This window comes from Ambystoma mexicanum, chromosome 8 (genome assembly GCF_040938575.1).
Source record: "Ambystoma mexicanum isolate Mex_15411 chromosome 8, UKY_AmexF1_1, whole genome shotgun sequence".
In the NCBI taxonomy this organism is placed as follows: Eukaryota; Metazoa; Chordata; class Amphibia; order Caudata; family Ambystomatidae; genus Ambystoma; species Ambystoma mexicanum.
Window position 1 is genome coordinate 1,388,818,899 of NC_090929.1, and position 27,203 is coordinate 1,388,846,101.

The 27,203-nt window shown below is 49.6% G+C and overlaps 1 protein-coding gene across 2 annotated transcripts in view; it reads left to right on the top strand.

Moving 5' to 3' along the window:
- Positions 1–27,203, top strand: part of DNMBP (dynamin binding protein) — a 938,987-nt gene that overhangs the window by 422,078 nt on the left and 489,706 nt on the right. For both annotated transcript variants that reach the window (XM_069611517.1, XM_069611518.1), the window contains exon 3: positions 20,792–20,948. In XM_069611517.1, the coding sequence (XP_069467618.1) occupies positions 20,801–20,948 (148 nt within the window). In that variant the 5' untranslated portion in view covers positions 20,792–20,800. The remainder of the gene's footprint in view (positions 1–20,791; positions 20,949–27,203) is intronic.

A 27,203-nucleotide genomic window follows, 5' to 3' on the forward strand; every position in this document is an offset into this window, starting at 1 on the left:
CTACCTTGTGCCCCTTTGCAGACTTCGGATGCGTCCGCTACAAGAGTTCCTCGACGCCCGCTGGATTCAAGCGGCGGGCAGCTACGAAGACAGGATCCCGCTCGACGAGGAGTTCCGTCGGACGATTTTATGGTGGGGTGCCCGTGTGCACACCTCGTGGCAGGCATGGACTTTAAGGCCCCGGCGTATCAGGAGACGGTAACGACGGATGCCTCCCTCAAGGACAATGTGGTGAGGATCTTCACCGACAACACCACCACGATGTTCTATATCCGGAAGCAGGGAGTCGCTGAACTTGCAGGCTTGGCTTCTGCAGCACTAGAGTTTGGAGGATACGATATCCCGGCTGACTGCAGAGAGGTTTTTGCAAAAGCCAGGGCGTCCTCAACTCTCAAATGCTATGGACATAAGTGGAAGAGGTTCTCTGCCTGGTGCCGTGCACAGAAGACTAACCCTCTGTGTATTACGCCCCCTCAAGTATTGCCGTACCTACTGTCGCTGGGCAAAGCTGGACTTGCTCACGCCTCCATCAAGATACATCTGGCTGCCATTTCCCGATACACCAGAACTACAGGACGGGTGTCCTTGTGGTCTCATTGCCTGGTGAAGGAACTTATGAAGGGACTATTCCGATCGTTCCCGCCGGTAAAGGCCCCTGCCCCGGCGTGGGAGCTCAACGTGGTGCTGACCAGGCTCATGGGTGCCCCATTCGAGCCTATGCATTCGGCGCTGTTGAAGTTATTGTCGTGGAAGACAGCATTTCTTGTGGCCATTGCCTCCGCACAACGAGTGGGAGAGATGCAGGCCCTATCTTGCAAGCCTCCATACTTGACTTTTCACGACACGAGGGTGGTGCTGAGGACGCACCCCTCCTTTATGCCCAAGGTCCCGTCGGACTTCCACCTCAACGAGCCCTTTGTGTTGCCAGTTTTCTTCCCGTCGCCTTTGTCTCCGGCCGAGAGGACTTTGCACTCGCTGGATGTGGCTAGAGCGATGAAGTTCTACGTGGACCGCAGGAAGAGTTTTCGGAAGACATCAAAGCTGATTGTGAACTTTGGACCTGTGAATCAAGGGAAGGCTCTCTCGAAGGCTTCCATTTCCAGATGGCTCTCGGGCTGCATCATGTACTATCACCGGTTGGCAAGCCGACCGCTGCCCGGCCGTCCGAGAGCCCATTCGACCAGAGCGATCGCTGCTACCACGGCGTTCCTGTCTGGTGTGCCCCTGCTGGACATCTGCAGGGCTGCTACGTGGAGGTCGACGCACACCTTCACAAGATTCTACTGCGTCGATCGGGACTCCAGGGAGGAGTCCAGGGTCGGCCAAGCAGTGCTGCGCAACCTGTTCGCTTAAGGTGAGCCTGGTGAGGAGGTAAGAGATGCTTAATGTTGAGTTGTTGTATTGCTTAATGTTGAGCCTTTTGCCACCTCCCGTGGTTGTGCATGTGTGTACTGCTTTGTATTCTTATATTCATGAACATGTGAATCCATGCCAGACCCCAGGCTGGAGAAGGAACGAGTTACCTACCTGTAACTGTTGTTCTCCAGCATGGGTCTGGCATGGATTCACATGCGAACCCTCCCTCCTTCCCCTCTGCGGCTCTTCACTTGGTCATACTTTATGTGCTACCAAATCTGATGATGGCTGCCAGCGGAGGGGCTTTGGTAGAGGGCAGTCATTGGCTGTGGGCAGTATGACCCAGAGATCAGTGATTGGTTATTACTAAGAAAGACAGATCAGAAACGAAACTGATACTGATTTTTTCTTTACCGAGGATTCCCGGCCTGACGACGGGGAATATTCATGAGCATGTGAATCCACGCCAGACCCCATGCTGGAGAACAACAGTTACAGGTAAGTAACTTGTTCCTTCCCGTCGTTTGTTCCTTCCCGTCGTGAGTTCGCCAGTTCTTCTGTTTCCAAGGTTGCAAAGTAGATTCCTTTAGTAAACGGTTGCCACAATATCATAACACAAGGTCAACACGTATTTTGCAATGATACAGCTGATATTAAGCGTAGAATGTGAGATTCTTCAAATATGTATCTAATCTAATTTACATTGTTTGCTCCTCAACATTATTTCAATGACATTAAAAGGCATAACTGTATACATTCGTGGTCTTTGCTTGTGCTTTGTGGAGGCTTACTTCAAAATGAAGTATTGCATAATTTTTTGCAGAAGGAAAATACAATGGTTTTCCTAATCTTGTAAGCGGATTGTTTCCTGCATGTGAGAGGTGTCAGTTCTAGTATCAGTTGGTTTATATAAACATTAGCTACATATACAAATACACATTTTACAGAATGTCCCACAGGCATTTAAAAGTAAACACTGCACAACAAAAGTCAATCACATCAAAGGCAGTCATGAACTTCAGACAATGAGTCTGACCACTTCTTATTCAGAACTGAAGCATCAAGTTAGCCGACCATTTTGTAAGGATTTGGATAATGCTAAGGTTATATTCCCCACTCATGCACATCTGTCAGGACAGCTCTCCGTCATGTGTCTTAGTGTTTCCTTATTCTAGGGACCCAGAATCTCATGTGTGGCTTCTTGGTTGAATCAAAACTTCATAAACATGCAGAGAATCTGCATAATGGGTGCATTCAGCAAGTACTTGGGTATAAAATACTCCTCATCGGGCACATTTGTAAATATTTTAGAGATGTTATACCAGATATGTTTTATGTGATATGAAAAGCGATAACATTTAATTGCATAATTTCACTTTTTTATTAAATAAAACACAAGAATGAAATGTTGACAGGTCTACATTTAACTGGTTCAAAACAGATAGACCACATTGGTTGTATATCTTTTGCTTTTGAGGAGTTGAGAATTAGTACTTCTTGCAAAGATGTTGGTAAAGTCACATCAGTTGGCAAGCCGTATTCTGTCTAAGACCATTGAAGAGCATAGTTTGATCAAAGTAGTCGATACCATACCAAACTCATCTAAAATGAGATACAATGGAGTGGCCAACGACCGTCCAAAAGCGCTACATCATAGCCACCCTGAATAAGTGACGCCTTTAGTTGTGCTCCAGATAATGAAGCTATAATTCCGTTAGCCCAATAAGCACCTACTAGGGGCTGCACTAGGTGTCCTCCATGTTTAAAACCATTGAGTATGGACATAAAGGAATGGGTACAATGTAATCATTTCTTTTTGAGGTCTTTCCATTTTAAGTTACTTCCTGAGTGTTGCTAAGAATTTGACTTACTAAGCCACTTCTAGGGAAACCTGTCCCTTAACTGCCTACAGCTTTTTGTTTACTGCCCCCAGAGCACATCGTTTGAGACGCTGAGCTCTTTATTTTTCAGAGGTGAGATTGAGAAAATAGGGCCAACCTTCCAAAAAACACTTTTCTCCGCTGCTGCCACTCTAGTGACCCAGGCAACACTGCAGTGTTTTCCAGTGGCGAGCCTTACCCAAGCAGCCTGCATATCTGCAGCCAACCTTCCAGTGTAGCAGTGCCCAGATCCACACTTTACCACCTGACATTGCTGCCTCCTTACAGCGGGACACAGAATGCCATAGAACAACCACTGACAAACGCATGCCATAGAACTAGCGTCCTTTTGCTGGATGAAAGAGGGCTGTCTTTCATTTGACAGCACAATAACCGGGACCCGGATAGGCGGAGCCCCACCTGAGAACTCACTCCTACTCATATCCTGCACAGAAAGTGAAAACTCTTTTCTGTGATTTAATCCAGACGTATGCTTTTCACAGCAACTTAGAATCATCTTGAAAATCACCAACTTTCGACAGATAATCAGATGATCTGACTGATGAAACATCGAGTTAATCTCACCAGGATTATTACATTATATTCTAAAGCAGGGCACAAAATGAAGATTTCGAATTTCCAGCTAATCTTATGTCAGAGGGCTAATGTCTGAGTACTGGTTTCAAGGTATGCGGAAAGTCCCAGAATACATATGGAAGTCGGTTCCTCACTGCACCATCCACTATACATGAAAATGATCAACAAAAGTAGATGCAATCACAAGAAGCAGGGTAGGAAAGACATTGCAACAGGCACTCGAGGAACCATGCCTGACTGCCTATCTTCCCAGGAACCCTAAAGATCATTCTCTACTCAAAGCAATATCAGGATCACCCAACTTAAAAGAAGGGTCAGCTCCTCCAACATTTGCTTGCGGAAGCCCACCTAACAGACATCTATAATTCTGAAGTCACAGGCCTCTTGGTTGACTACCTGCATTGTCACCTTCCTCCAGTGGTGGTCACGCAACTGGTCTGTTTTCGCAAACGTCGAAGTGCTGGAAAGTGGCCAGGGGATAATGTGTTGGTGCCTTAGAAAACATCTGAATACATAATAAACAATTAAAAAGTAAGGATTTTAAAGGTAATTGATATAACTGAGTTAGAGCAGTGCTGTCCTTTCTTTAACGTATTGTATCAGATATGGTGCTCTAAATAGATTGCCCTCCTTTTTTTGTTTACATTTTTTTTACTAATCGTAATTTCACTGACCACGCCAGTCTGCCTGACAAATTACATCCATGGTATTAGTTTTTTTGCAGCACAGCAGATAGTGTTTCTGTTTATGTTGGCACCAAGAGGCACTTGTGAGGAGAGTCAGTGGCTATGCACCAGTGTAAAGTAGGCAGCAGTCTGAGTGTTTCCATTTCACAGGTGCACCCAAAGAGCCTGAGGACATAAGCGTGTCTCAGAGTGGTGTCCGCAGTTCTGATCACCTTCTGATGCACTCAGTGGTGTGGATAAGATCAACCGAGGAAAAGGTTGTGCTCTGATCGGTTGTGCAGGACAGTGCTGTTCACTGTGGTCTCAGTGCCTCTATAGTTAAGTGGGCACTATGACCATGGACATTTCTGTGACATCCTCTTACATACTGCATGGGCGTCCCTTCCTAGGGACTGGAGACAGAACCTTTTTCACCAGAAAAACCTACTTCCCTTTTAAATTTAGAGGCGCGAAGGGGTGCGGCCCTGGGAGCATGCGCTACCCTGACTCCGGCCACCTGCGCCACACCTCAGTCTCCTTTTCCGTGTCGACGGGAAAGGGCCGATTTCACCAGCGCTCCTGGGTTTGGCTTCGGCCATGTAATACCAAGCGCTCTTCCCCTGATTCTTCTTCTGTCTTTTTGTCTTATTTTTTGTAATTCAGGCGTCACGCTCCTCCCCGGCACATGTCGACTTCAGCGGGCTTCAGCAGTTGTCCAGCCCGTGAGGGGTTCTTCCCTATGTCCGAACCTCATGTTCCGTCTCTACTGCCTTGGCCCTGACCCCGACTGGGAAGGTTGTACTGCATGCGATGCACTGATTCCACGCGCACTGAAGAACAGGCTAGCTAGGTGGAGGGAGCTGTTCGAAAGGTCGCCTCCAGAGGACTTGAAGAACTTCGTTAAACAGAGATCAAAGCCTAAGGGAGGGCCATTATTTTCCATCGCACCCCGTAAGGGTGACTCCTTCCCGAGGAATCGCCCAAGCGGGAAGAACCTCTCAGGTTCTGGTACCAGCACACGCACCGAGGCTAGTCCAGCTAGTCCGAGGCTAATACAGGTACGTGGCCTACAGTTTATCCATCAGCAGCGCAGGTCAGGTTTCCCCTGCAATCTGGACAGAGTGCGTTCTGGCCACAGCAGCCTCCAGCCACTCCCTCAAGATCACCTGCCACCTCTTCTGTCTCCGAAGACAGGTTCTTCGAAAGGTTCCTGGCGCTGATGCAAACCCCCCGGATGGGGGCCATCCTGCGGGATGCAGTCAGTGACTTACTCCATCCGGTCACTCCGCTGGCACCCATAGTCATTCCTCCCATGGCTCTATCGCCACAGGCCCCAGGGCAGGCCCTGCTGGCTCCTTAGATTCCAGCTCCCCTGCCTCCCACAGTACAAGCGGTTCCACATCAGCCTCTACAGCAGCGTCTGGCTCTGGTTTCCACACCGCAGCCCACACCGCCCAGCACCCCTGCACCTGCTCTGGGCCAAGTGGACACAGGTGGACACAGACGAGGAGGAGGACCCTGACACGCCATCGTCAGCAAAGGCTCTCCACGACAGGCTTGGCAGAATATTTGGGACTTCCTCAATCCGAGGTAGAGCAGCCCAAAGAGGAGGTATTGGCAGAGTCCTCACCCTAAGACCCCCTACCAAGACCGGTATCCTGATGCAGAAGGATGTCGTGGCTCTGGCCAAGAAAGGGTGGCTCAAGCCACACTCTGCCCAACCTGTCAATCGGCATCTCAATGCCAAGTATAGACAGATGGAGGGGGATACACTCTTGCTGTCGGTGCACCCCTAGGTGCCTTCTTCAGTGATCGCTGCTGCGTCACTCTAAGCCTCAGTCGTCCTCGGCCACCTCCTCCTCGGCGCTGAGCTTGCTTTTTGTTCATTGGAGTGGTGAACTCGAGTATTTTCTGTCGGGCCTTCCGCACCATTTCTCGATGCCCATTATGCAACTGAATCCCTAGGAATATCACTGTTTCAGCTGGGCCTTGAATTTTATTCGGGTTAATCTCCCACCCTTCCTTCCTCAATCCTTCCATAATGACTTCTAACTGGTTTTGCACACTGCGCTCATCCTTGGCCTGAATCAAAATATCATCAATGTAGTGAGAGATTTGTATGTCAGGTTTACATGGTATCTTGTCTAAGTGCTCTGCCACCAGCCGGTGACAGATAGTCGGGCTATATATGTACCCCATAGGTAACCTTGTAAAGGTGTACTGACGCTCCAAGAAAATGCAAACTGCTCTTGGCACTCTTCAGCAATTGGCACAGAGAAAAATGCATTGGCTAAATCTACCACTGCATACCAAGTCCCCTCAAACTTTTGGACATTCTCAATTAAGGTAATGGCATCTGGGACCGCAGGCACTAAGGGAGGAGTGTGTTTATTCAACTCACGGTAATCCACCGTCATCCTCCAAGACCCATCCCCCTTTTTAATAGGCCAGAGAGGATTGTTCCATGCGGTAGTGATAGGGCGTAACACACCCGCCTCCACATACCCTTTGATGGTGTCTGAAATTTCCTTGTGCCCCCCCATGAATGCGGTATTGCTTCATTGCTACCCGTTTGGTTGCCACAGGCACTTGCACTGGGGGCATCTTCAATTTGCCTACGGTAATGGGTGTGCAGGTCAATGCACTCACCCCAAACTGGTACATTTTACCTCCAAGTCCCAAAGTCAACCCTTCCAGAATGTCAAAGCCAATTATGTACTCAAGTATCGGGACAATCAACACTTGGTATTTCTGCCTATTCAAATTGCCTATTTTCATCTCCACTTCAGTTTGTACAGCAGGGGTCTCCTTTCCCCCCGAGACCTGTAATAGTAAATTGTCTGCCTTTGAATTCGTGCTGGATTGCTGTGAATCAGAGAGGCCTCCGCCCCGGTGTCTATCAATGCTTGCACCCCTTGCGTATTTCCTGGCCCCCCAAAAAATCTTAACATTAACATGGAGCCGCCTATCAACTTTTATGCGAGCAGACGCTGCCCGAGCTTGGCCGTAACCCTAGTCAAATTTTGAATGAGTGTGACTTGACTCTGCCTCTAGCATTGCACTCACCACCTTCCTCAAATCAGCGTATGTTGGCTGGTACGGGGAAGGTGTCCCCATAGACCCTTCTTGTTCTTCCTCAGGAGGAGCGGAAGATGAGGTGTCCCCCTGTGGCTTGGTTACTACCTGTTTCTTAACCTGTTTATAGCTCTCTTTGGCGGCAAGCCCTCTCTTTTTGTATAATTCATACATTACCCTAGTTTCAATGCCATCAATTTCTTCTCGTGGCACACCATCTTTTAACAAAGCCAAAAACATGTCCTTTCTGGACACTCTGGAGTCTCTACTATCTTGCCTCCTGCCTTCGGTTCTTCTCTCACTACGTCCCTCTCTCTCCCATGGCTTGTCATCACTCTTGTCCCACTCCCCTAAATCTGCCAGTTGCCGAATGGCATCCTCTACCTCATCAGTGGGTTTGCCCATCATACCTACGAGCAAAGTCATAATGACACTTTTGTATGCGGGCGGTGCAGTTCTGATCACCATATTTCTAGTTGAAACTGAGAGCGGCACGGCCCCCATGTGTCCTGGAGCATCTACGTGAATTGCCTCTTTCATAGCATGCTCTCTGACCTTTTGAATTGCCTCTTTCAAAGTATACCACTTTGTTTCCTCGCTAGGCCAATCTGTGGTAATGGGGTATTTACGGTTACATGCTTGGGCTGCTAGGTGCAACAAAGACACCTGTGAATCTTGACCATTCTCATCAGGGGGCGGCCCTGCCCTTAAGACCTCCTGTACATTGGTGTCAGTTGCCAAGGGTAGAAAACGCGGTGAGTCCGTGGAATCTACCAACAACCACTCAGCGCCCCCATCTAGCAACCTCACCATCCATGTCAATAAAGGTTCCCCTGATTTTTGCCTCAAACGGGTAATAATTTCCCCAACCTCCTGCTGGGTGTAATCCTCCAGCGTGGTTAAATCCACAACCCCGCCTGCAAGATTCTGCGGGTGGGGCCTGGCTCGCCGTCTTCTAACTGGTTTAGCAACCACTGTCTTCTGCTTAATTTCCATTTTGGGGTCTGACTCATTTGCTGAACTACTCTTTAGACTGGTTGAGTTAAAAATATCTCCATCCCAATTATCCGGATCCCAGTCCACACCGGCGGTAGCGATTACAGCTGCCACCTTTCTTTGGTTGACCCCTCCCCGTCTTTTCCTATACTTATACCAGGCTACTCTGACTGCTGCCCTCTCGGCCACGGCCTGGTATGTGTCAACCTTATCTTTAAAAAGTTTCATTTGAATCTGCTGCATTAACGCAGTCTGCCTTTCTGCAGCCAGCTCTCTTTCCAATCGCAAAATATAATTTTTTCAATTCCAAATTCCTTTGATGTATTTTCCTATAGGCATGCAGGAGGACCCAACCCCACCTACCCAGCGCAGTGCATTCCCTTCCCCTTTCCACTGAAACTTGTTGTAAGCACAACATTACATCAGACGGATCAGCATCTCCCAATCCCTGATCCCATGTTTCACTTAGCCCCGCGCCGCATGCCCACACCTGGGCCAATTTATCATATGGGCTCTTAGCCCAGTCTGGAATGATAACATCAGAACATTCACCGCCAGCGGGAACACTCTTTTTCCTAACAAACTATTCATCATTGCAATACTGTACAAAACCTCTTTATATCTATATGTTTTTTCCTTTCCACACTGCAGTCACTCGCGCATGTATGCACACACCAAAAAAAAAAAAAAGATTAACACAGTCCAACACTCGCTGACAAATTACTTTTGCTTGCAATGTAAACAAAGCCTATCTGCGCTCAAACAAATTCTTTAATATTTGGAACAATTCATCACAAATACCCTGCTCACAGCGCCAAAATGTATTGCTCGCCCAGAGTGCACAGACAGTCATTAATCACCAGCGCAATTGCAGAGCCAATACTTTAAACGCAGGTAGACGCAATGATTTATAACCACACGCACGCTTAGAAAATAATGAGCACTTATACGGCTATTTATTCAAAGCTTGGAAGCAACAAGTGATAACACAGAAATAAATCACAGAAAAGACAGAGAATTCAAAAGAAAATACATCACCGTGAGCGTAACTGAATCCCTCATCTCGCCAGAAGCGGCTGGAAGACCCCGATAACAGCCAGGCCGAGAGCACAACAGCCCACAGGTATGCCAGAAAAAGGTGTCCCCCTTCCGACTAAGGTCTTTGTACTTGTCCCGTCTGACCGTTGAGGGGTTCCTCATATATGCACTCCTCAAAAAGGGGCAGTAATTTATCGAGCCTTCTGGCAATGCACTTGCGCATTGATGGGCAACCGTTGGTTGCCAGCTGGGTCAACCGACAGTAACCTCAAGGAGCAAAGGGCTTCCCTCCTCCAAACGTTACGGAAAACAGTCCCATAACTCATAACAAGACATAACAAAACCAGCTTTCCCAGCAGAATGTCCTTGACTGCATACCAGGTTTGGAAAGCATGTTTTCTTCAGCAAAGTAAATTCAGCTCTCAGCAAAATACATACAGCTTTTCACTGAGGCATGAAGTAAATATCCATTATGGCTCTGAGTGCCCCCAGAATACACTGCGCACCAGCGCCATGTTTTAGCTCAAGCATAACAGCTGGTCAGCATACCGCCTTCTCTCCACCCTGACCTCACGTGGTGGTCCAGAGGTGGTCCAGGGACTGCAACCTGCGGACGGGCCAGCCCTTCCGGCAGCCATTTCCACAGGTCACTATCACTACGAACTCCTCGCTAGAGGGTTTGGGAGCCACTCTGGACAGCCACAGTGTCCACGGAGTCTGGACCCGGCAGGAGCAAGAGTCGCATATCAACTCGCTGAAGCTCAGGGCCATTTGGTTAGCCAAATTGGGAGTCCTCTCGTCCCCTGCACACTATCTATTAACGCCCAGTGGGCGGTACATGCTTAAAGTATTCAAAGCTAATACAAAATTTCAGGCAACTTTGAATACTTTAAGCATATACCGCCCACTGGGCATTCGTAGATAGTGTGCAAGGGACGGGATGACTCCTAATTTGGATCCTTTTTTCTCTTCTGTGTAGTTAGGCTTTGTGCCAAGGCCTTTTTCCTTCCCCGCACCTTTAATTTCCTGAAACCAACTTTTGCTGGAGCATTAAGAATTGTATTCTGTTTTTTCCAAAAAGGATGTGCACGCCTTGCTCCAATTTTTTTGTCCATTTGGTTAGCCCTCAGATCCTTCTTTCCGCTCATTGGAGGCAGGACCGTCCTTATCCATACCGACAACTCCACCAGCATGTACTAGGTCAACAACCAGGGGTTACCAGGTCCCCTTTGCTGTTCAGCCTAGCGGTCAGGATGTGGGAATGGGCCCTGGAAAACATTGATCTCACGGCCGTCCACCTCCCGGCGGAGGCCAACTTGGAAGCGGACAAGCTCAGCAGACTGGGAGCAGACAATTACGAGTGGCAATTGAACGACCAGGTGCTGCAGGTGGTCTTCAACACATGGGGCCATCCTCAGGTGGATCTATTTGCCTCCTGGAAGAACAGGAAGTGCCAACAGTTTGCGTCTTGGCCCGGGCTGGGCCCTGGCTCCCTGGGTAACGCATTGCAGATTCAATGGGAGGGCATGACAGCCTATGCCTTTCCTCCCACACCACTGATATCCAGGGTACTCCGCAAGATAAAGGAAGCTTTTCACCTCAGCATCATCTTGATTGCTCCTTGGTGGCCGGCGAGACCGTGGTTCTCTGAATTGCTCAGCCTCACGGACAGACCACCCATTCACCTTCCGTGGGGCCAACACATCTCCTGTCCCAGCAGGGGGGCAGGGTACTACACCCCGCACCTCAGAAGTTAGCCATCGCAGTGTGGTTCCTAAGCAGATCACCCTCAAGCACCTGAGCCTAACACAGGCTAACCTGGAGATCATTCAGGGGGAGCCAGGAGCAAGGCTACCAGGAGCCAACATAAGAGTAAATGGAGCAGCTTCTGTCACTGGGCAGACTCTAATGAGATCGACCCCCATTACATGCACGCTGGACGATGTGCTTTCCTTCTCGGCACACCTTGCACACTCAGGCGTGCAGGTGGACACATGTCGCACCTATCTGGCAGCCATAGGGGCCTACAGAAATTCAGAGGAGGAGGTCTTCTCCTCTTCCAACCCGATAGTCGAGAAAAATCTGGCGGGCTTGTCCAGGCTTTACTCACCCATCAAGAAGCAACACCCTGTGTGGGACCTGAATGTGGTGTTAGGCGCCTTGGCACACAAACCATTTGAGGCAATGGCGTCCCCGGACATCAGGCGGGTAACCATTAAAACAGCTTTGCTAGTGGAACTCACTCCCGTTCGCAGAGTCAGTGAGATCCAGGCCCTGGTGGCCTCAGAACCCTATACCCATTTCCTGCGGACTCGCCCAGCGTTCCTACCTAAGGTACCCTCCGCTTTACATCTAAGCGAGGAGATAGTCTTACCTATGTTCTTCGCTGACCCCAAGGACGAGGCTCAGAGAGTCTTGCACTGTCTGGATGTCAGACGCGCTCTGGACCAAGGGCTTCCGCAAGTCGGACGCACTTTTTGTCACCTTTTGGGGGCTTCAGGCCCGGTTATCAAGCATCCAAGGCTTGTATTGCACGGTGGATGGTTCCGGCCATCAAATAGGCCTATGAGGGGCAGCACAAGCTGATGCCAGCCAACATACACACTCACGTGGTCAGAGCCAAGGCCACGGCCATCACATTCCAGCAGCAGTTTCCGTGGCAGGTCATAAGCAGGACAGCCACCTGGGCCACCCCTTCGGCTTTCTGTGAGCATTACTGTTTGGACGCCGGCTCCAAGTCAGACGCGGCCTTCGGACAGGCGGTTCTAAGGAATGTATTTGCTTAAGGAGGGTCTCCTCTCCATCCCGGGACTACATTCAGTTGTATTCGCCCATGCAGTATGAAGGCAGGGGGATGGGAATTAAGAGTAATTATAGTTACTCACCGTAGTGAGTAACCTACTCTTAGTCCTTAGTCCTCTTTCCTCCATAAGTCCCACCATCCTCCGCCCTAATAATACTGGTGCCATTAGGCAATGTTAAATATTGTTGACGCGCCAGCTAAATGGCCAACATTCCCTGCAGAACCTCAGACACATGAATGCACAAGGGCTATAACAGTGACAGATGGGCGGAGAAAGGGGGTCTCGATACTGTACACCTTAGTTCAATCACACTCAACCTCCTGCAACACCTTGAAAGAGGCCTGGGTGCTAGTGATGAAAAATGGCTCAGATGCTGTCAGCTTACTATATCCGTTTCCCTAAACTCCGGGTTGCGATTAATTCAATTTAAAATACTTAACCAGCTATATTACATCCCCGCTAAATTGACCAAATTTGTGGAGGGCTGCACGGGGAAATGTCTGAAATGTGATGTACCAGATGCAGGCACTTATCATATTTACTGGTTGTGTCCCTTAGTGGCAAAGTTCTGGGGCGAGGTCGCAGAAGTCCTGGAAGAAATTACATCTTTTCCTGCAGCCTCCACCCCACTGAAATATCTATTTGTAGATATTGGCAAGGTGGTAGAGACCACTAGACGACTATTTAACGTGGCTGTGTAGTTGCAAAACGCTGTATATTAAAGTGCTGGAAATCTGTTAATGGCCTCGTAAAGAAGACTTCCTCAGAGACCTCACGATGGTAAACGAATGTGAAGAGCAATGTATGGTAACTGTGTTGTCAACATGTCGCCCCAAGGATATCTGGGCTCTGTTTAGAAGTTAGTTATGTAATATGGTATCGGAAAATGACTTTACACCCCCGATAACACCCTGAACAGTAGGACTAAAGCCCATAGCTGAGGCACATTGGAAAAATATACCATCTCTAACTAACAAAATCAGCCTCGCCAATGCCTCCTCTTCCTACAAAGAAGTCATACTGGCAGCTAAAAAAGACATTTATAATAAACGCATTATACAAGCTGAATCCAGCACAAAAGAACTCTTCAAGATCCTCAAGGAACTAGAGTCTCCTGTAGCCCCATTGGTCTCTTTTACACCGGACACCACCTGGTGTACCAACATCCAAAAGGCTCTTTTAGATAAAATCAGCATGCTCCAAATGAAAATCAACGCCAAAAGAATCAATATCCGTGACTCATTACTCAACCTTCAGTCTTACAACATTCCTACTCCCAAACATGCCTTTAAACCTTTCAGCTTCTCTCCACTCTCCATTTGGGAAGTGGAAAATATAATTATGAAGCTCAAACCATCCAACTGCCAAGATGACCTCTGTTCAGCTCACATCATCAAGGAGTCTGCTCATGACCTGGCGCCCTTCATTACCACCTTCATAAATGCCTCATTTAAATCTGGTATTGTACCGGACAATCTCAAGGATGCTTGGGTCATCCCTCTAATCAAAAAGCCCATACTGGACTACAGGCATATTACTACTGTGCCCTATCTACTGAAAATCCTAGACCGTGCCGTCTACCTCACAATTCAGGAATACCTTGAAACGAACAATCTCTTAGGCCTCAGGCAATCTGGCTTCCGTCCCAGACACGGTACCGAAACCGCCTCGATTTATCTAAAAACACAAATCGAGGACTTAAAAGACAAGGGCAAACTGGCATTACTACTCCTGTTGGATCTCTCTGCAGATTTCGACCTGGTTGATTATCAAATCCTATGTCACCACCTCAAAACAGCTGCCCACTTCTCAGATGAGACCAATTCCTGGATCAAATCCTTCCTGGCCAATAGAACAATGAGTGTTTTTTCACCTTCAGCCTCGGCCAAGCCTGCACCTGTCCCGTGTCGAGTCCTACAAAGCTCCTGCGTCTCTCCCACATTGTACAATGTGTTTACAAAGCCACTTTTTGACATTCTGGACTATCTGGGTGTCTCGTACACTAACTATGCGGATGACATCCAGATACTCATCCCCATTACAGGCGACTATGTCACTGATTCTAAAGCACTTAATGACGTCTACCTTGTCATCCAGGCCTAGATGGCACATCATGGGCTTTGCCTTAATGATGAAAAAACAGAGTTGTTCATTCTAGGCTCAAACATCAAACTCTCTAAACTAGAGTCTGCATATAAAACCTTTATTATTGATGGAAACAGTATCAAAGTGTCCAACAACACTAAAACTCTTGGTATTTACCTGGACTCAACACTCTCCCTCACCAGACAAACTAACGCTGTTGTCTCTGCCTCTGCGTATACATGCAAACTGATCACCGCCTGCAGACCCTTCCTGACAACTGATAACTGCATCATCCTCGCGAGAGCCCTCATAATGGCCAAAATTGATTATTGTAATGCACTCTACCTAGAAACTAGCCAAAGAAACTTAGATAAGTTACAAGTTACGCAGAACAATGCCATTAGGGCAGTCCTCAACCTCCCTAGGAGACTCCACATCTCAGATACAAGACGTAACCTACACTGGCTTCCCGTTTCTCACCGAATCTCTCTTAAAACCCTTGCTCTCACACAAGGCCCAGAACAACTCGGCTCCCGCCTACCTAACCAATCGCTTCAACGGCATACTGCCAACAGACCCTTGAAGTCTGCTCTTTTCAACTCACTTACAGTACCTAGATATAAGCTCCAGACTGCAGGAGTATCAAGCTTCCCAGTCCTTGCGGTCAAACTCTGGAACACCCTACCCTCTTCTCTCTGAGCCGAACCTTCCTTTCTGTCCTTCAAGAACAAAACTAAACTCTGGCTCCATGAGCTTGATGCATTTGCCTGCACGTCCTAACTAATTTGGTTAGGTTGGAGAAGGTGCCTTTGTCCCCCTCTTCAGCACCTATGATATGTATAGACACAATTGCCTTGTAAATTCCAAATGTCTGACCGCACACTACGTGATATGCTTATTGTATTGTATGTAATGCTTTCACTGTAACTCTTGCCGTTGGCCTAGAAATGTTCTTGTGGCTTGACTTATCCCACTTGGGAAACTTTTGTTTATGTATGTAACCACTTCCTACTTAAATTATGCACCCAGATGCCCCAGGGCAAGGTGCGCATTACAAATAAATAAACAATGTTTGATGTGCTTTGAATATTAACATGTTGCATTTGTGGAAACATACTGCTGAATCTGTAATGCTCTGTTCCCATGTAACTTTCTTTAAAATAAAGTTTTAAAAAAATGTATATATGTTGTTGACACGTCAATAGGGACTTAGGTGTGGCGCCAGTAGGCAGAGTCAAGGTAGCGCATGCTCCCAGGGCCGCACCCCTGCGCGCCTCTAAATTTGAAGGGGAAGTAGGTTTTTATGGTGAAAAAGGTTGCCTCTCCCATCCCTAGGAAGGGGTGCCCATGCAGTATGGAAGGAGGGGGACTACGTTAGTCACTACAGTGAGTAACTTGTAATTTACTCTCCAATGTGCCTCAGTGACATATGCATTAGCGATAGTGCAAAGCAGCTCTATTTGAATGGTACAGGCACAGTTAGATGAAAGGCCTGCATCAAAGTGTTCCTACCTTCCCAATCCTACCATCTCTGTTTACATTGTAACGGAAGTGACTGGCTGTCAACCGTTAAAGGGAGGACCCTCAGCGCCTGGGAAGTTAGTCTGTCAGTTGAAATAATGGGCAGCAATGAAGATTAGATCCGTTGAGTAGAGAATCCGCATGAGCAAGACACATTGGTTAACAACACTGTCTGCACAGTATTTCAGAATTACTGAGACTCGCCTATGACAAAAAAGGCAGTCGCTCATACTTTGACAGAAGACCACAAGCAATGGAGAAGTGCCATGCCCTGCAAAAAAGCAAAGACCTCCCAGATGGCCTGGAACCTTAATGACAATGTAGCTACACGGACCTCAAAGGTTAGAGATGCATTTCTGAGGCTCAAGGAAGCCTTCCTTAAAGACAGATGCATGTCATCCACCTCCATATCCTCCCACCCAGAGAGGGCAAGTATGGGCTTGAATGAGGACCCGCCAGAGACTAGCACTGTAGTGTCCGAATATAGTGATCCGATCTAAGAACAGCCAGTAACGGAGGCCGGCGAGCCATTGGAGTGGTTAGAGATTCCCTCCAAGAGGGCACATAATGAAGGGGCGGGGTGGCAGACTACTTTATGACCCGTTTACGAAATATTCTAGATGAAGGGATCAGAAATAGGTTCAAAGTGGAATATCCATTTTTGGCAAACCAGGAAGGGAACACGAGAAGGGCATTAACAGTGAAAGGGGCCCCTAGGGGTCCCTCGCATTATGGAAAAAAGGCAAGTCACCACACACGATAGATACGCCAGACACGAGGTTGTATTCCCAAAGCTAGGGTTTATTGCAAAGCAAATAGTCTCAGTTGGCCAACTCGGTCTCACGCCCGGCGACGTGTATCTCTAGACCTCGAGGGACGCAAGAGAGCGAATTACGTACATCAGTTAATATATACAAAATGCATATCATACAATCAGCTGTGACATGTTTAACACCCCCCTTTATTGGGTTTCTTTGAACTCGGTTTGATGATGGACACTTTCTACGAATATGACACCTTCAAATATCTATTCTAGTAACAATATGCAACCTTGCAAGTGCGTAGACATCTTTTCTTTGTTGAACAGATCACATTGCTTCTGTTCTAGTAAGCAAGCTACATACGGGGGAGAAGAGTCACATTCCAGACCTTGCTATCTATGAGGTGCTATTTGTGTCCTGGGAGCCGACACGCTATACAGGGCTCAGTAAAGGGGGGCCGTAAGAAGAGCATAATTCAAGCCTTTAGCTGTTTTATTCTAATATATTCTACCATATAACGAGACTGGCTGGCAGCTGTGAAATGATTAAATGCCCTGCGGCTCTGCTTCAAGGCTACATTCGGGAGAGAGCCGGGCATTCCACCCCGGAGCTGCCTACGTTGTGTTTCAACAAACTCTTAGTAGCCTCGCGGCCCTGCGGCCTTGTCCTTTCACGTTCAGACAACAATGTTAACAGTCGAGCAGTGTAAGCAGAAAATATGCTGCGAAGCAATTTGAACAGACAGCAATGAGCAATTGTTAGAAAACAAAATGGCGATCCTTGTGACATCAAAATGGCCGTTCATTGGTAAAACTCGGAAACCTGTATTTCTATCGTTTAGTACACGAGACGGTTGGCCTTCGGCCACCAAAATACGTTTGCCGTCAATCATGAGAGGTATCCATTTTTCTAGACTGACAACAGGGCTTTGGGATCCAGACAAGAGAAAGTGTTCTTAGATCTTGCGTAGAGGGCCATGGACATGGCGGGCCCGTGATGCTGCATTTGTTATCAGGTTGGTCCCACAGAGTGACATGCGGGTTAGGCAACATTTAACATCGCTTTATCAACAGAGAGGAGAAAAGTAGTTGTCATGCATATCGACACAAGACTGGGAGATCTAGCAGATTCCAAAGATGGACCTTTAGCCTAAGATGTCTTATTTGGAGAAGTCTTTACTAAGTAGTTAGCAAAATTCTTCAGCAGATATATAGTGTTTGAGAAATCCCATTCATCCAATTCATCTATAAAAATGGTCGTTGAACATTAGGCTTTCCCTACGGCTAGCAAAGCAGAGGCCCTATGTCAGCCGCTATCGCTTGGACTGACATTCCCACACTGGACAAGGAGCACACCAGTATTGGCAGAACCACAAACGGGGAATCTTTTTACCATCCCGAGGGCAAGGCGGTTGTAGTTGTGGATGGAAGAGTGCAGTTAGGCATCCAACTCAAGAATCGTGCATGTTTCCTATGAGCAACGCGCCAGTAAGAGGTTGTACAGCATTGTTTGCACACAACTTGCACAAATTTTCAGGGGATGCCTGGCCGTGCCAAACTGTAAGAGGTTTCCACTTAGAATTCTACACTACCCCCAGTCAGAACAGTGATTCGCCCTGCGTACATTTCTCCCAGTCTGATCAGGCTCTCATGCTGGAAGAAATAGGTGTTAGCACAAAAGAGGAACAATCCATCTTTGGTGCAGAGAAAGTTGAGTCTGATCAGTTATAGACCACTGACAGTTCAACAAATGGCTGACATATTGCCACTTCAAGATGAAGGGCATACATTTACAGTGGGGATTCTGAGGCCAGGAAATTTACTGCCATGTTTGGACCTTCTTGATGCGTCCCTTACAAAGTCTGATTTAGCGGTTGCATCGCCAATTCCTTCAGTTTCAGTGGACAGGCCAGTTCTGGGAATTTGCAAGCCTGCCCTCCAGGCTTTCGTGCACACTGTGATGGTTTACAAGAATCCTAAAACCTTTTGCAGTGGCTCTTAGAGATTGAGACATGTGGATGATCATTTACTTGGACAACATGACCTTCATGTCTTGAGAAAAGGCGACCATAGTAGGAGGGTGCACAAGGAGACATCTCTCCAGCAGGACCTGGGGGTTCTAGTAAAGTGGGGAAAAATGTGAATTATCGGCATCAAGGGAGATGGAGTTTATCGATTTATGTGTCGACACAGTGGCTCCTTCACTCAAACTTGCACAGGTGATGATTTGGAACATAAAGGTCAATTTGTCTCTTCTCAGAGAAGGATGTTTTCTTGCTCAGACATCTAGAGAGAGTCTTAGGACGTTTCTTGTCATCCATGAAAGTTGTTTTTTCAGGGCCCATACACTATAGAGCTATACAAAAGGCTCAAATTCTCATCTCTGTTGGAATGTGTCCTATGTACAGAAAGTGTCTGTGTCAGGAAGTGAGAGCCGGGTTAGACTAGTTGTTCTGACATATGGAAACCGAATGAGAGGGCCACATTCGACTCAGCCTTTTACTTCAGGATAGAGCCTTACACAAGCAGATCAGGTTGGGTAATTTGCAGTTATTGTGTGTCCACAGGTGAGACACGGTTTCTGGGAAAGGAGAGACAGATCCCAGAGTTTAGGGGCTTTGAGACCCAAGAAGCTGGGAAGAGAGAAGGAGAGACAGGGGAGTGTCAAAGAGGAGGTTGGAATAAGAATTAAGGAGGACAAGGAGACTGACTGAGAGTGATGGTGGAGCTGGAGGATAATCAAGAGGATAGAAAGGGAGGATTGCACTCTAAGCCATAGGGGTGTGACAAAAGGTTGGTTGAGGCTACGAGTGCAGGGTGGAGTGTTGAGAAGGTCTTGAGGTGGAAGGAGGGGAAAAGCTGTGGAGGATAGGAAGTCCCCAGAGGCAAATTAATGCCTTTGGCGACTCATTGAGAAGATAGAGGACAGGGTATTAAGGACTAGATCCATTTACCTAAGACAGGGAGGTGGCGAGAGGAATGGGACCCATCCTATAGAAATGCTCTTGTAGCCAGTCTCCTGTTGTAAGGCACTGTTACTTCACCTGCTCTTGCCTTCGCCAAGTTATATGGTGCAAGTTCACATAGAGCCCATAACCCTGGGGAATGGGTCTACCAAGACAATGTGAAGACAAGTGGCTGACTGGCACCAAGAAGGTAAAGTGGAGAGTGAATAACCGAGAAGGAAGATGACCCAGGGAAGGGGTCCCTGAAGATTATATAGCTCCCAAACGTTTTGTTTGAGACCCAGAGATTTGTTGAACCCCAGAGACAATTTGGTTGGCCTTGAAACTTTGAACCAAGTAGAAACGCTTCTGTACAATGTTGGGCAGGACACTCAAATGTTCTCCTACAAACCTGATAGCCTGGATAATATTAGGTAACTTTTGTTGGGAGGTTCGATTGTTCATCCTTTTCCGCAAGCTGGTTCAGAGGATTGTGATCATTGTAATGATGTGATTGGCAGTAGAGAGCCAGTGTGTTTTATAGATTGAACCCCTTTCTCCCTAGGGTTATGGGAAATGTAGTTGTAATACTGTGTGTTGAATCTTTAAAGATGTTGCTGCATTAATGGAAAAATAAAAGGATGAGAAGCATAATGTTGCCTCCTTGTCTTGAATGAAATCTAGACGTTCCTACTATTAAGTTTGTATAATCTCTGTTCTACTGTTCGTTTCACTTTCTTCTGCCTCGCCAGGCTGATCAACCATTGTTTTAGTTTTGTTTTCATAATTACCATAAAATTATTAAAAACTGTGCTTGGCATTTTGTAGCGTAACTGATTTTCAAAAGCTGTATATTCTGATGGTTAAACAATTATCAGTGTAAACGAGGAAGTGTATGCTCTACATATGTTGAACTATTATGGTGCTAGATAAATCATATGTCAACACTGAGATAAGAACAGAACAGTGCGATTGTCTGCTATTCGGGAAAACCTTTGTAAAATGCTACTTATGAAGTTTATCTCTTAGCAGAACTTTAATGTCTTTTTCTCTGCTTTGGCTCTTTTAGGTCAACCAAATGATGGAGGTTGGATCTGTTGTTCGGGCTATGTTCGATTTCTGCCCCAGTGTCTCTGAAGAGCTGCCTTTATTTGTGGGGGATGTTATTGAAGTCCTGAGTGTGGTGGATGAGTTTTGGCTTCTTGGTTGCAAAAAGGGCATCACAGGTAAGAACACTTAGCTTTTGCTTATGTGTGGAGTAGGTTGGACAAAAAATCAAAATATTGTGAATTATTGGTGATTGTGTAAATATCTTTCTCCAGCATGGGGTCTGGCATGGATTCACATGCACATGAATATTCCCCGTTGCAGGCTGGGAATCCTCGGCAAAGAAAAATCAGTATCAGTTTCGTTTCTGATCTGTCTTTCGTAGTAGTAACCAATCACTGATCTCTGCGTCATACTGACCACAGCCAAGGACTGCCCTCTACCCAAGCCCTGCCTCTGGCAGCCATCTTCAGATTTTTACCGCACGTTCAAGTGTTGGGAGTCCTCGTGCTTAGCTCTCGAGCTTTTACTGCGTGTTTCGTGCTTTTTCAGGTGAATTTTCACATTTTCTTCAGTTAATCGAGCCTCAAGCTCCACCGTTTCTACTCCCGTTAACGGCTACCCGTTACGGGATTTTCCTACGCCCCTCAAGGGTGAAGATTTCGTCTAATCAACTTCTTGGAGGATTCCAGAAGATTCGCGGCCTACTTCGAGATGGCCCAGGACGCGAGTTCGTCACCCGGACCCAAGCTGTTTCGCAGCTGCCCTGGATGCGGGCTGCAGAATGTGTTTAAGGAAGACGAACATTCGCGATGCCTCTACTGTCTTCATGGGGACAAGACTCATGTAGAGAAGGACTGCCAGTTCTGCAAGAACTTGTCGGAGCGGACCATGAGGGACCGTCGATCCCGTCTCGCCAGCTGGTTGGAGAAGGGCTCAACGGGTGAGAAGAAGAAGAAAGGGTCCGAGCGGGCTTCTAAGTCCTGTGCGGGCGCCCCGGCGACAGGGGCCCAACACCAGGCCGAGCCCCGCGAGTCCGCTGGCTCCGGGAGCGCCGAAAGGTCGGGCTCTTCGGTCGCAAGGCAGGGCGCGCCTTCCCCGGCACCGTCAACCACGAGCCAGCGCTCCGGTTCGGGGAAGAGGAAGTCCGAGACCCCGGGTAGCTTCGGGAGAAGCCCCATCCGATCTCGGAAGAGGGGGAGCGAGGCGTCGCCCCTCCCCCTAAGGAGAAGGCTTGGGACGCACCTAAGGTGGTGAAGGCCCCTACCCAGCAGGCAAAGGCCTCTATCGAGGCGATCGCGGCAACTCTGGCCAAGCCGGCAGAGACCCCGCCAGCGGAGACTGCCTCCGGGACTAGAGTTTCCCTGCTGCCAAGGAGGGAATCCTCTTTTCAGCCCATCGTCATGGCCACCATGATGGAAGAAGCGAGGGGGGCGCGGTAGCCTCCTCGAGCTCGGAGTCAGCCTCGGAGGAGGAACTGACCGAGGCCGTGAGGAATCTCGAAGTCCAATTTGAGAAGGTTCGATCCCGTAAGGAAGATCCTCGGGAGATAACCGAGGAAGACGACGATGGCGAGGAAGAGCAGCCTTCCCTTCTGGCGCAGCCGGAACCTAGGCCTCAGGATAGCTCGGCGGCCATTTTGTCTGCGATCCAGTCCTTATGCTCTGAGATAAGGACGAGATTACCACGACCCAGGCCGGAGGACCCTCAACCTGGCCCATTGGGAAGTCCTCAGAACAAACGACGGAGGACCCGACCCTCTCCTCCACTCGCCCCCCGTAAGGCCTACAGTTCCCTCCTCATCCTCCCACGAGTCGGGAGATGACGGTGCGATGGGCTCGACGACGGGTTCTGAGGGCGACGACGACGGAACGGGTCTCCCGTCGCACGGGCCTCGCCGCCCGACGAGATTGGCTCATTCCACGCCATGATCGCCAGGGCGTCCGAATTGTTCCAGCTCTGCCCGGAGGAGTAGAAAAAGGAAGGTTTCCTCTATCAGCGCCGGGAGGCTAAGAGGAAGACTGTCATTGCGGTGCCTCTAATCGATGACATCTGGGAGGAGGGCCTGTCGGTTCTCAAGAACCCCTCCACGGCACCAGCCAAACGGGACCGGTACGAGAAGAAGTACCGGGTCCCCGAAACCGCTCCCCTGTGCCTCAGGGCCCAGCCAACGCCAGACTCGGTCGTCTCGGCGGCGGCGGCGAAGAAGAAAGCGGCGGGGTCAGGAGCCTCGACGTCGAATTCCCCGCCGGACGGCGAGGGAAAGAAGTTGGACGCCATGGGGCGGCGGGTCATTTCGTCGGCGGCGACGACGATCAAAGCGGCCAACGCCCTGGCGATTGTGGCCCGTTACGACAGGGAACTCTGGTTTAAGCTGGCCCCCATATTGGACTTCCTACCGGACGACAAGAGGTCCGAGGCCCTGCAAAGACTTCAAGAAGGCGAGGTGGCGTCGGACCACGCCATAACGGTGGCCACCGATATTGCCGATACCGGGTTCCCGCCAGCTGGGCAACGGTGTTTGCCTACGACGACTGGGTTGGCTCCGGGCGACCGACTTCCGCCAGGACATCCAGACCAGGGTGTTGGACATGCCGTTCGACGGCAGCAACTTGTTCGGGAAGGCGGTGGACGAATCCCTCCAAGCCATAAAGACGGACACGGAGACGGCCCGCGCCCTAGGAGCCCTTCAGCAACGACGGCCCTTTCGGATCTCCGGAGGCAGACAGGGTGCCTCCAAGGGATCCAGCGGTGGCTCGTTGTCCTACCGCCAGGCGGCACACTCCTCGTCTCAGGAGGCCTACAGGGGTCGCGGCAAGCAGGGAGCCCCTCGACGCCGTCGGCAAGGTGGCCAGGGCGGCAAGGCCACCACCTCCAAGCAGGACTGAACCGGCCGTGGCCTCGGGCCCCCACCGAAGCACCCCAGTGGGAGGCCGGCTGACGAAGTTCGTCGGCGTGTGGAAGTCCATCTCCACCGACCGTTGGGTGCTGGATACCCTGGCAAGAGGACACTCTATCGAATTCCTCAAGAAGTGCCCTCACGTTCCACCTGTGGCCAGGAAGGAAAGTCACGTCCCGCAACTGCTGTTGGAAGTACGGGCGATGCTCAGGAAAGGCGCCATCGAGCTTGTCCCGAAGAGGCTCCTGGGTGTACTCAAGGTACTTCCTCGTCAGGAAGAAGACGGGCGGCTGGCGCCCCATCCTGGACCTTCGTCGTTTGAACAAATACATCAGGTCACAAAAGTTCAGGATGGTCACCCTCCAGCACGTACTGGGACAGCTGGAGGAAGGCGACTTTCTATCGTCGTTGGACCTGGAGAATGCATACTTCCACGTTCCCATCCTCAAAAGTCACTGAAAGTTCCTCAGGTTCGTCGTCCAGGGACGCCACTAGCAATTCAGAGCACTGCCGTTCGGATTGAAGTCGGCCCCCAGGGTCTTTACCAAGTGCCTAGCACCTGTGGCGGCGCGGCTGCGCCTGCAGGGGATTCACGTCTACCCCTACCTGGACGACTGGCTCATCCGCTCAAGGACGAGGGAACTCGCCGTCGAACACACTGCGAGGACCGTCCAGCTACTCACAGACCTGGGATTCGCCATAAATTACCCAAAATCCCACCTGGTTCCGTCGCAGGTGGCCCTGTTTCTGGGAGCGAAGCTCGATACAGTGAGGCACCTGGCGGAACCGTCGGAAGAACGGACGAAGACCATTCTAGGCAAAGTGCAGCGCCTGCTAGCCACAGACGTGGCCAGGGTGAGGTCCATCAAGTCCCTCCTGGGGATGATGTCCTCTTGCATCTACCTGGTGCGCCTCTGCAGACTACGGATGCGCCGTCTTCAAGAATTTCTCGACGCCCGTTGGATGCAGGCGACGGGCACCTTCGAAGACAGGGTCCCCCTCAACGAGGTGTTCCGGCGGGCGATTCAGTGGTGGGGCGTTCGAGCGCACCTCACGGCGGGCAAGGACTTTCAGACGCCAGCGTACCAGGAGACGGTGATGACGGACGCCTCCCTGGAAGGTTGGGGCGCCCACACCGGAAATCTCCACGCAAGAGGCCTCTGGCTCCCAGAGGAGAGGCTCCTGCACATCAACGTCCTGGAACTCCGAGCCGTGTTCTGGGCTCTCAAATCGTTCCTCCCGTCGCTCAAGGGCAAGGTGGTGCGGATCTTCACGGACAACACCACGACAATGTTTTACATACGGTAGCAGGGAGGCACCAGATCCCCAGCCCTATCCAAGGAGGCACAGGATCTGTGGCACTGGGCGGTCGCCCAGGGGGGATGTTCCTGGTTCCCTTCCACCTGGCAGGAGAAAGAAACACCATCGCCGACTCGCTCAGCAGGGAGCTGCGCGCGTGTCACGAGTGGTAACTGCGCCAGGATCCGGTGGATCAACTCTTTCGACGATGGGGCAAACCCCAAATCGACCTGTTCGCAACAGCGACGAACTCAAAGTGCAAGAGGTTCGCCAGCAGGTTTCCCCAGCCGAGAAGGATGGGCGATGCGTTCTCGTTCCCCTGGGATGGCCTATGCCTGTATGCTTTCCCTCCCTTGCCGTTGCTGCTTCGACTCATCAACCAGCTCAAGAGGTCCCGGTGCAGGATGATCCTCGTCGCACTGGCGTGGCCGAGGCAGATCTGGTTCCCGGACCTTCTGGACTTGTCAACGTCCCCTCCCATCAAGCTGTCGGCGGACGCGGACCTTCTCTACAGAGAAGGAGGCGCCATCTTCCACCACGACCCGGCGTTGCTGAACCTGCAGGCTTGGCTCCTGCAGCGCTAGAGTTTGGAGGCTACGATATACCGGCCGATTGCAGAGAGGTTCTTGCAATGGCCAGGGCGTCCTCGACTCTCAAATGCTATGGTCATAAGTGGAAGAGGTTCTCTATCTGGTGCCGAGCACAGAAGATCAACCCCCTACGGATTACGGCCCCTCAAGTGCTGCCGTACCTGCTATCGCTGGCAAAGGCTGGGTTAGCCTATGCCTCCATTAAGATTCATCTGGCGGCGATCTCCAGATATACCAGAACCACAGGACGGACGTCCCTGTGGTCCCATCGACTGGTAAAAGAGTTTATGAAAGGACTGTTCCGGTCTTTCCCTCCGGTGAAGGCCCCGGCGTGGGAACTTAACGTGGTGCTGACCAGGCTCATGGGGCCCCCATTCGAGCCGATGCACTCTGCACCGATGAAGTTTGTGTCGTGGAAGACTGCATTCCTGGTGGCCATTACCTCCGCACGACAAGTGGGAGAGATCCAGGCCCTATCCTGCAAAGCACCGTACTTGACTTTCCATGCCTCGAGGGTGGTGCTTAGGACGCACCCCTCCTTTATGCCCAAGGTGCCGTCGGACTTCCATCTTAACGAGCCCCTGGTGTTACCTGTTTTCTTCCCGTCTCCTTCGTCACCTGCCGAGAGGACTTTGCACTCGCTAGATGTGGCTAGAGCGCTGAAGTTCTACGTGGACCGCACAAAGAGTTTTCGGAGGACATCACAGCTATTCATGAACTTTGGACTTGTGAATCAAGGGAAGGCTCTCTCGAAGTCTTCTATTTCCAGATGGCTCTCCGGCTGCATCATGCACTGCCACCGGTTGGCTAACCGACCGCTGCCAGGCCGTCCGAGAGCCCATTCGACCAGAGCGATCGCTGCTACTACAGCATTCTTATCTGGTGTGCCCCTGCTGGACATCTGCAGGGCTGCTACGTGGAGGTCGACGCACACCTTCACGAGATTCTACTGCGTTGACCGGGATTGCAGGGAGGAGTCCAGGGTCGGCCAAGCAGTGCTGCGCAACCTGTTTGCTTAAGGTGAGCCTGGTGAGGAGGTAAGAGATGCTTAATGTTGAGTTTTTTGTATTGCTTAATGTTGAGCCTTTTGCCACCCCCCGTGGTTGTGCATGTGTGTACTGCTATTTATTCTTATATTCATGAGCATGTGAATCCATGCCAGACCCCATGCTGGAGAAGGAACAAGTTACTTACCTGTAACTGTTGTTCTCCAGCATGGGTCTGGCATGGATTCACATGCAAACCCTCCCTCCTACCCCTCTGCGGCTCTTCACTTGGTCATACTGCCACTTCACGTGCTACCAAATCTGAAGATGGCTGCCAGAGGCGGGGCTTGGGTAGAGGGCAGTCATTGGCTGTGGTCAGTATGACGCAGAGATCAGTGATTGGTTACTACTACGAAAGACAGATCAGAAACGAAACTGATACTGATTTTTCTTTACCGAGGATTCCCAGCCTGACGACGGGGAATATTCATGAGCATGTGAATCCATGCCAGACCCATGCTGGAGAACAACAGTTACAGGTAAGTAACTTGTTCCATATCAGCTTTCATTGACTCGTTTAATTAGCATATGCAGTGTGATATCTGGGCTAGTTTTACTATCTCATAACTCTGCAATTCTTTTGTAACATCTTATTTATTA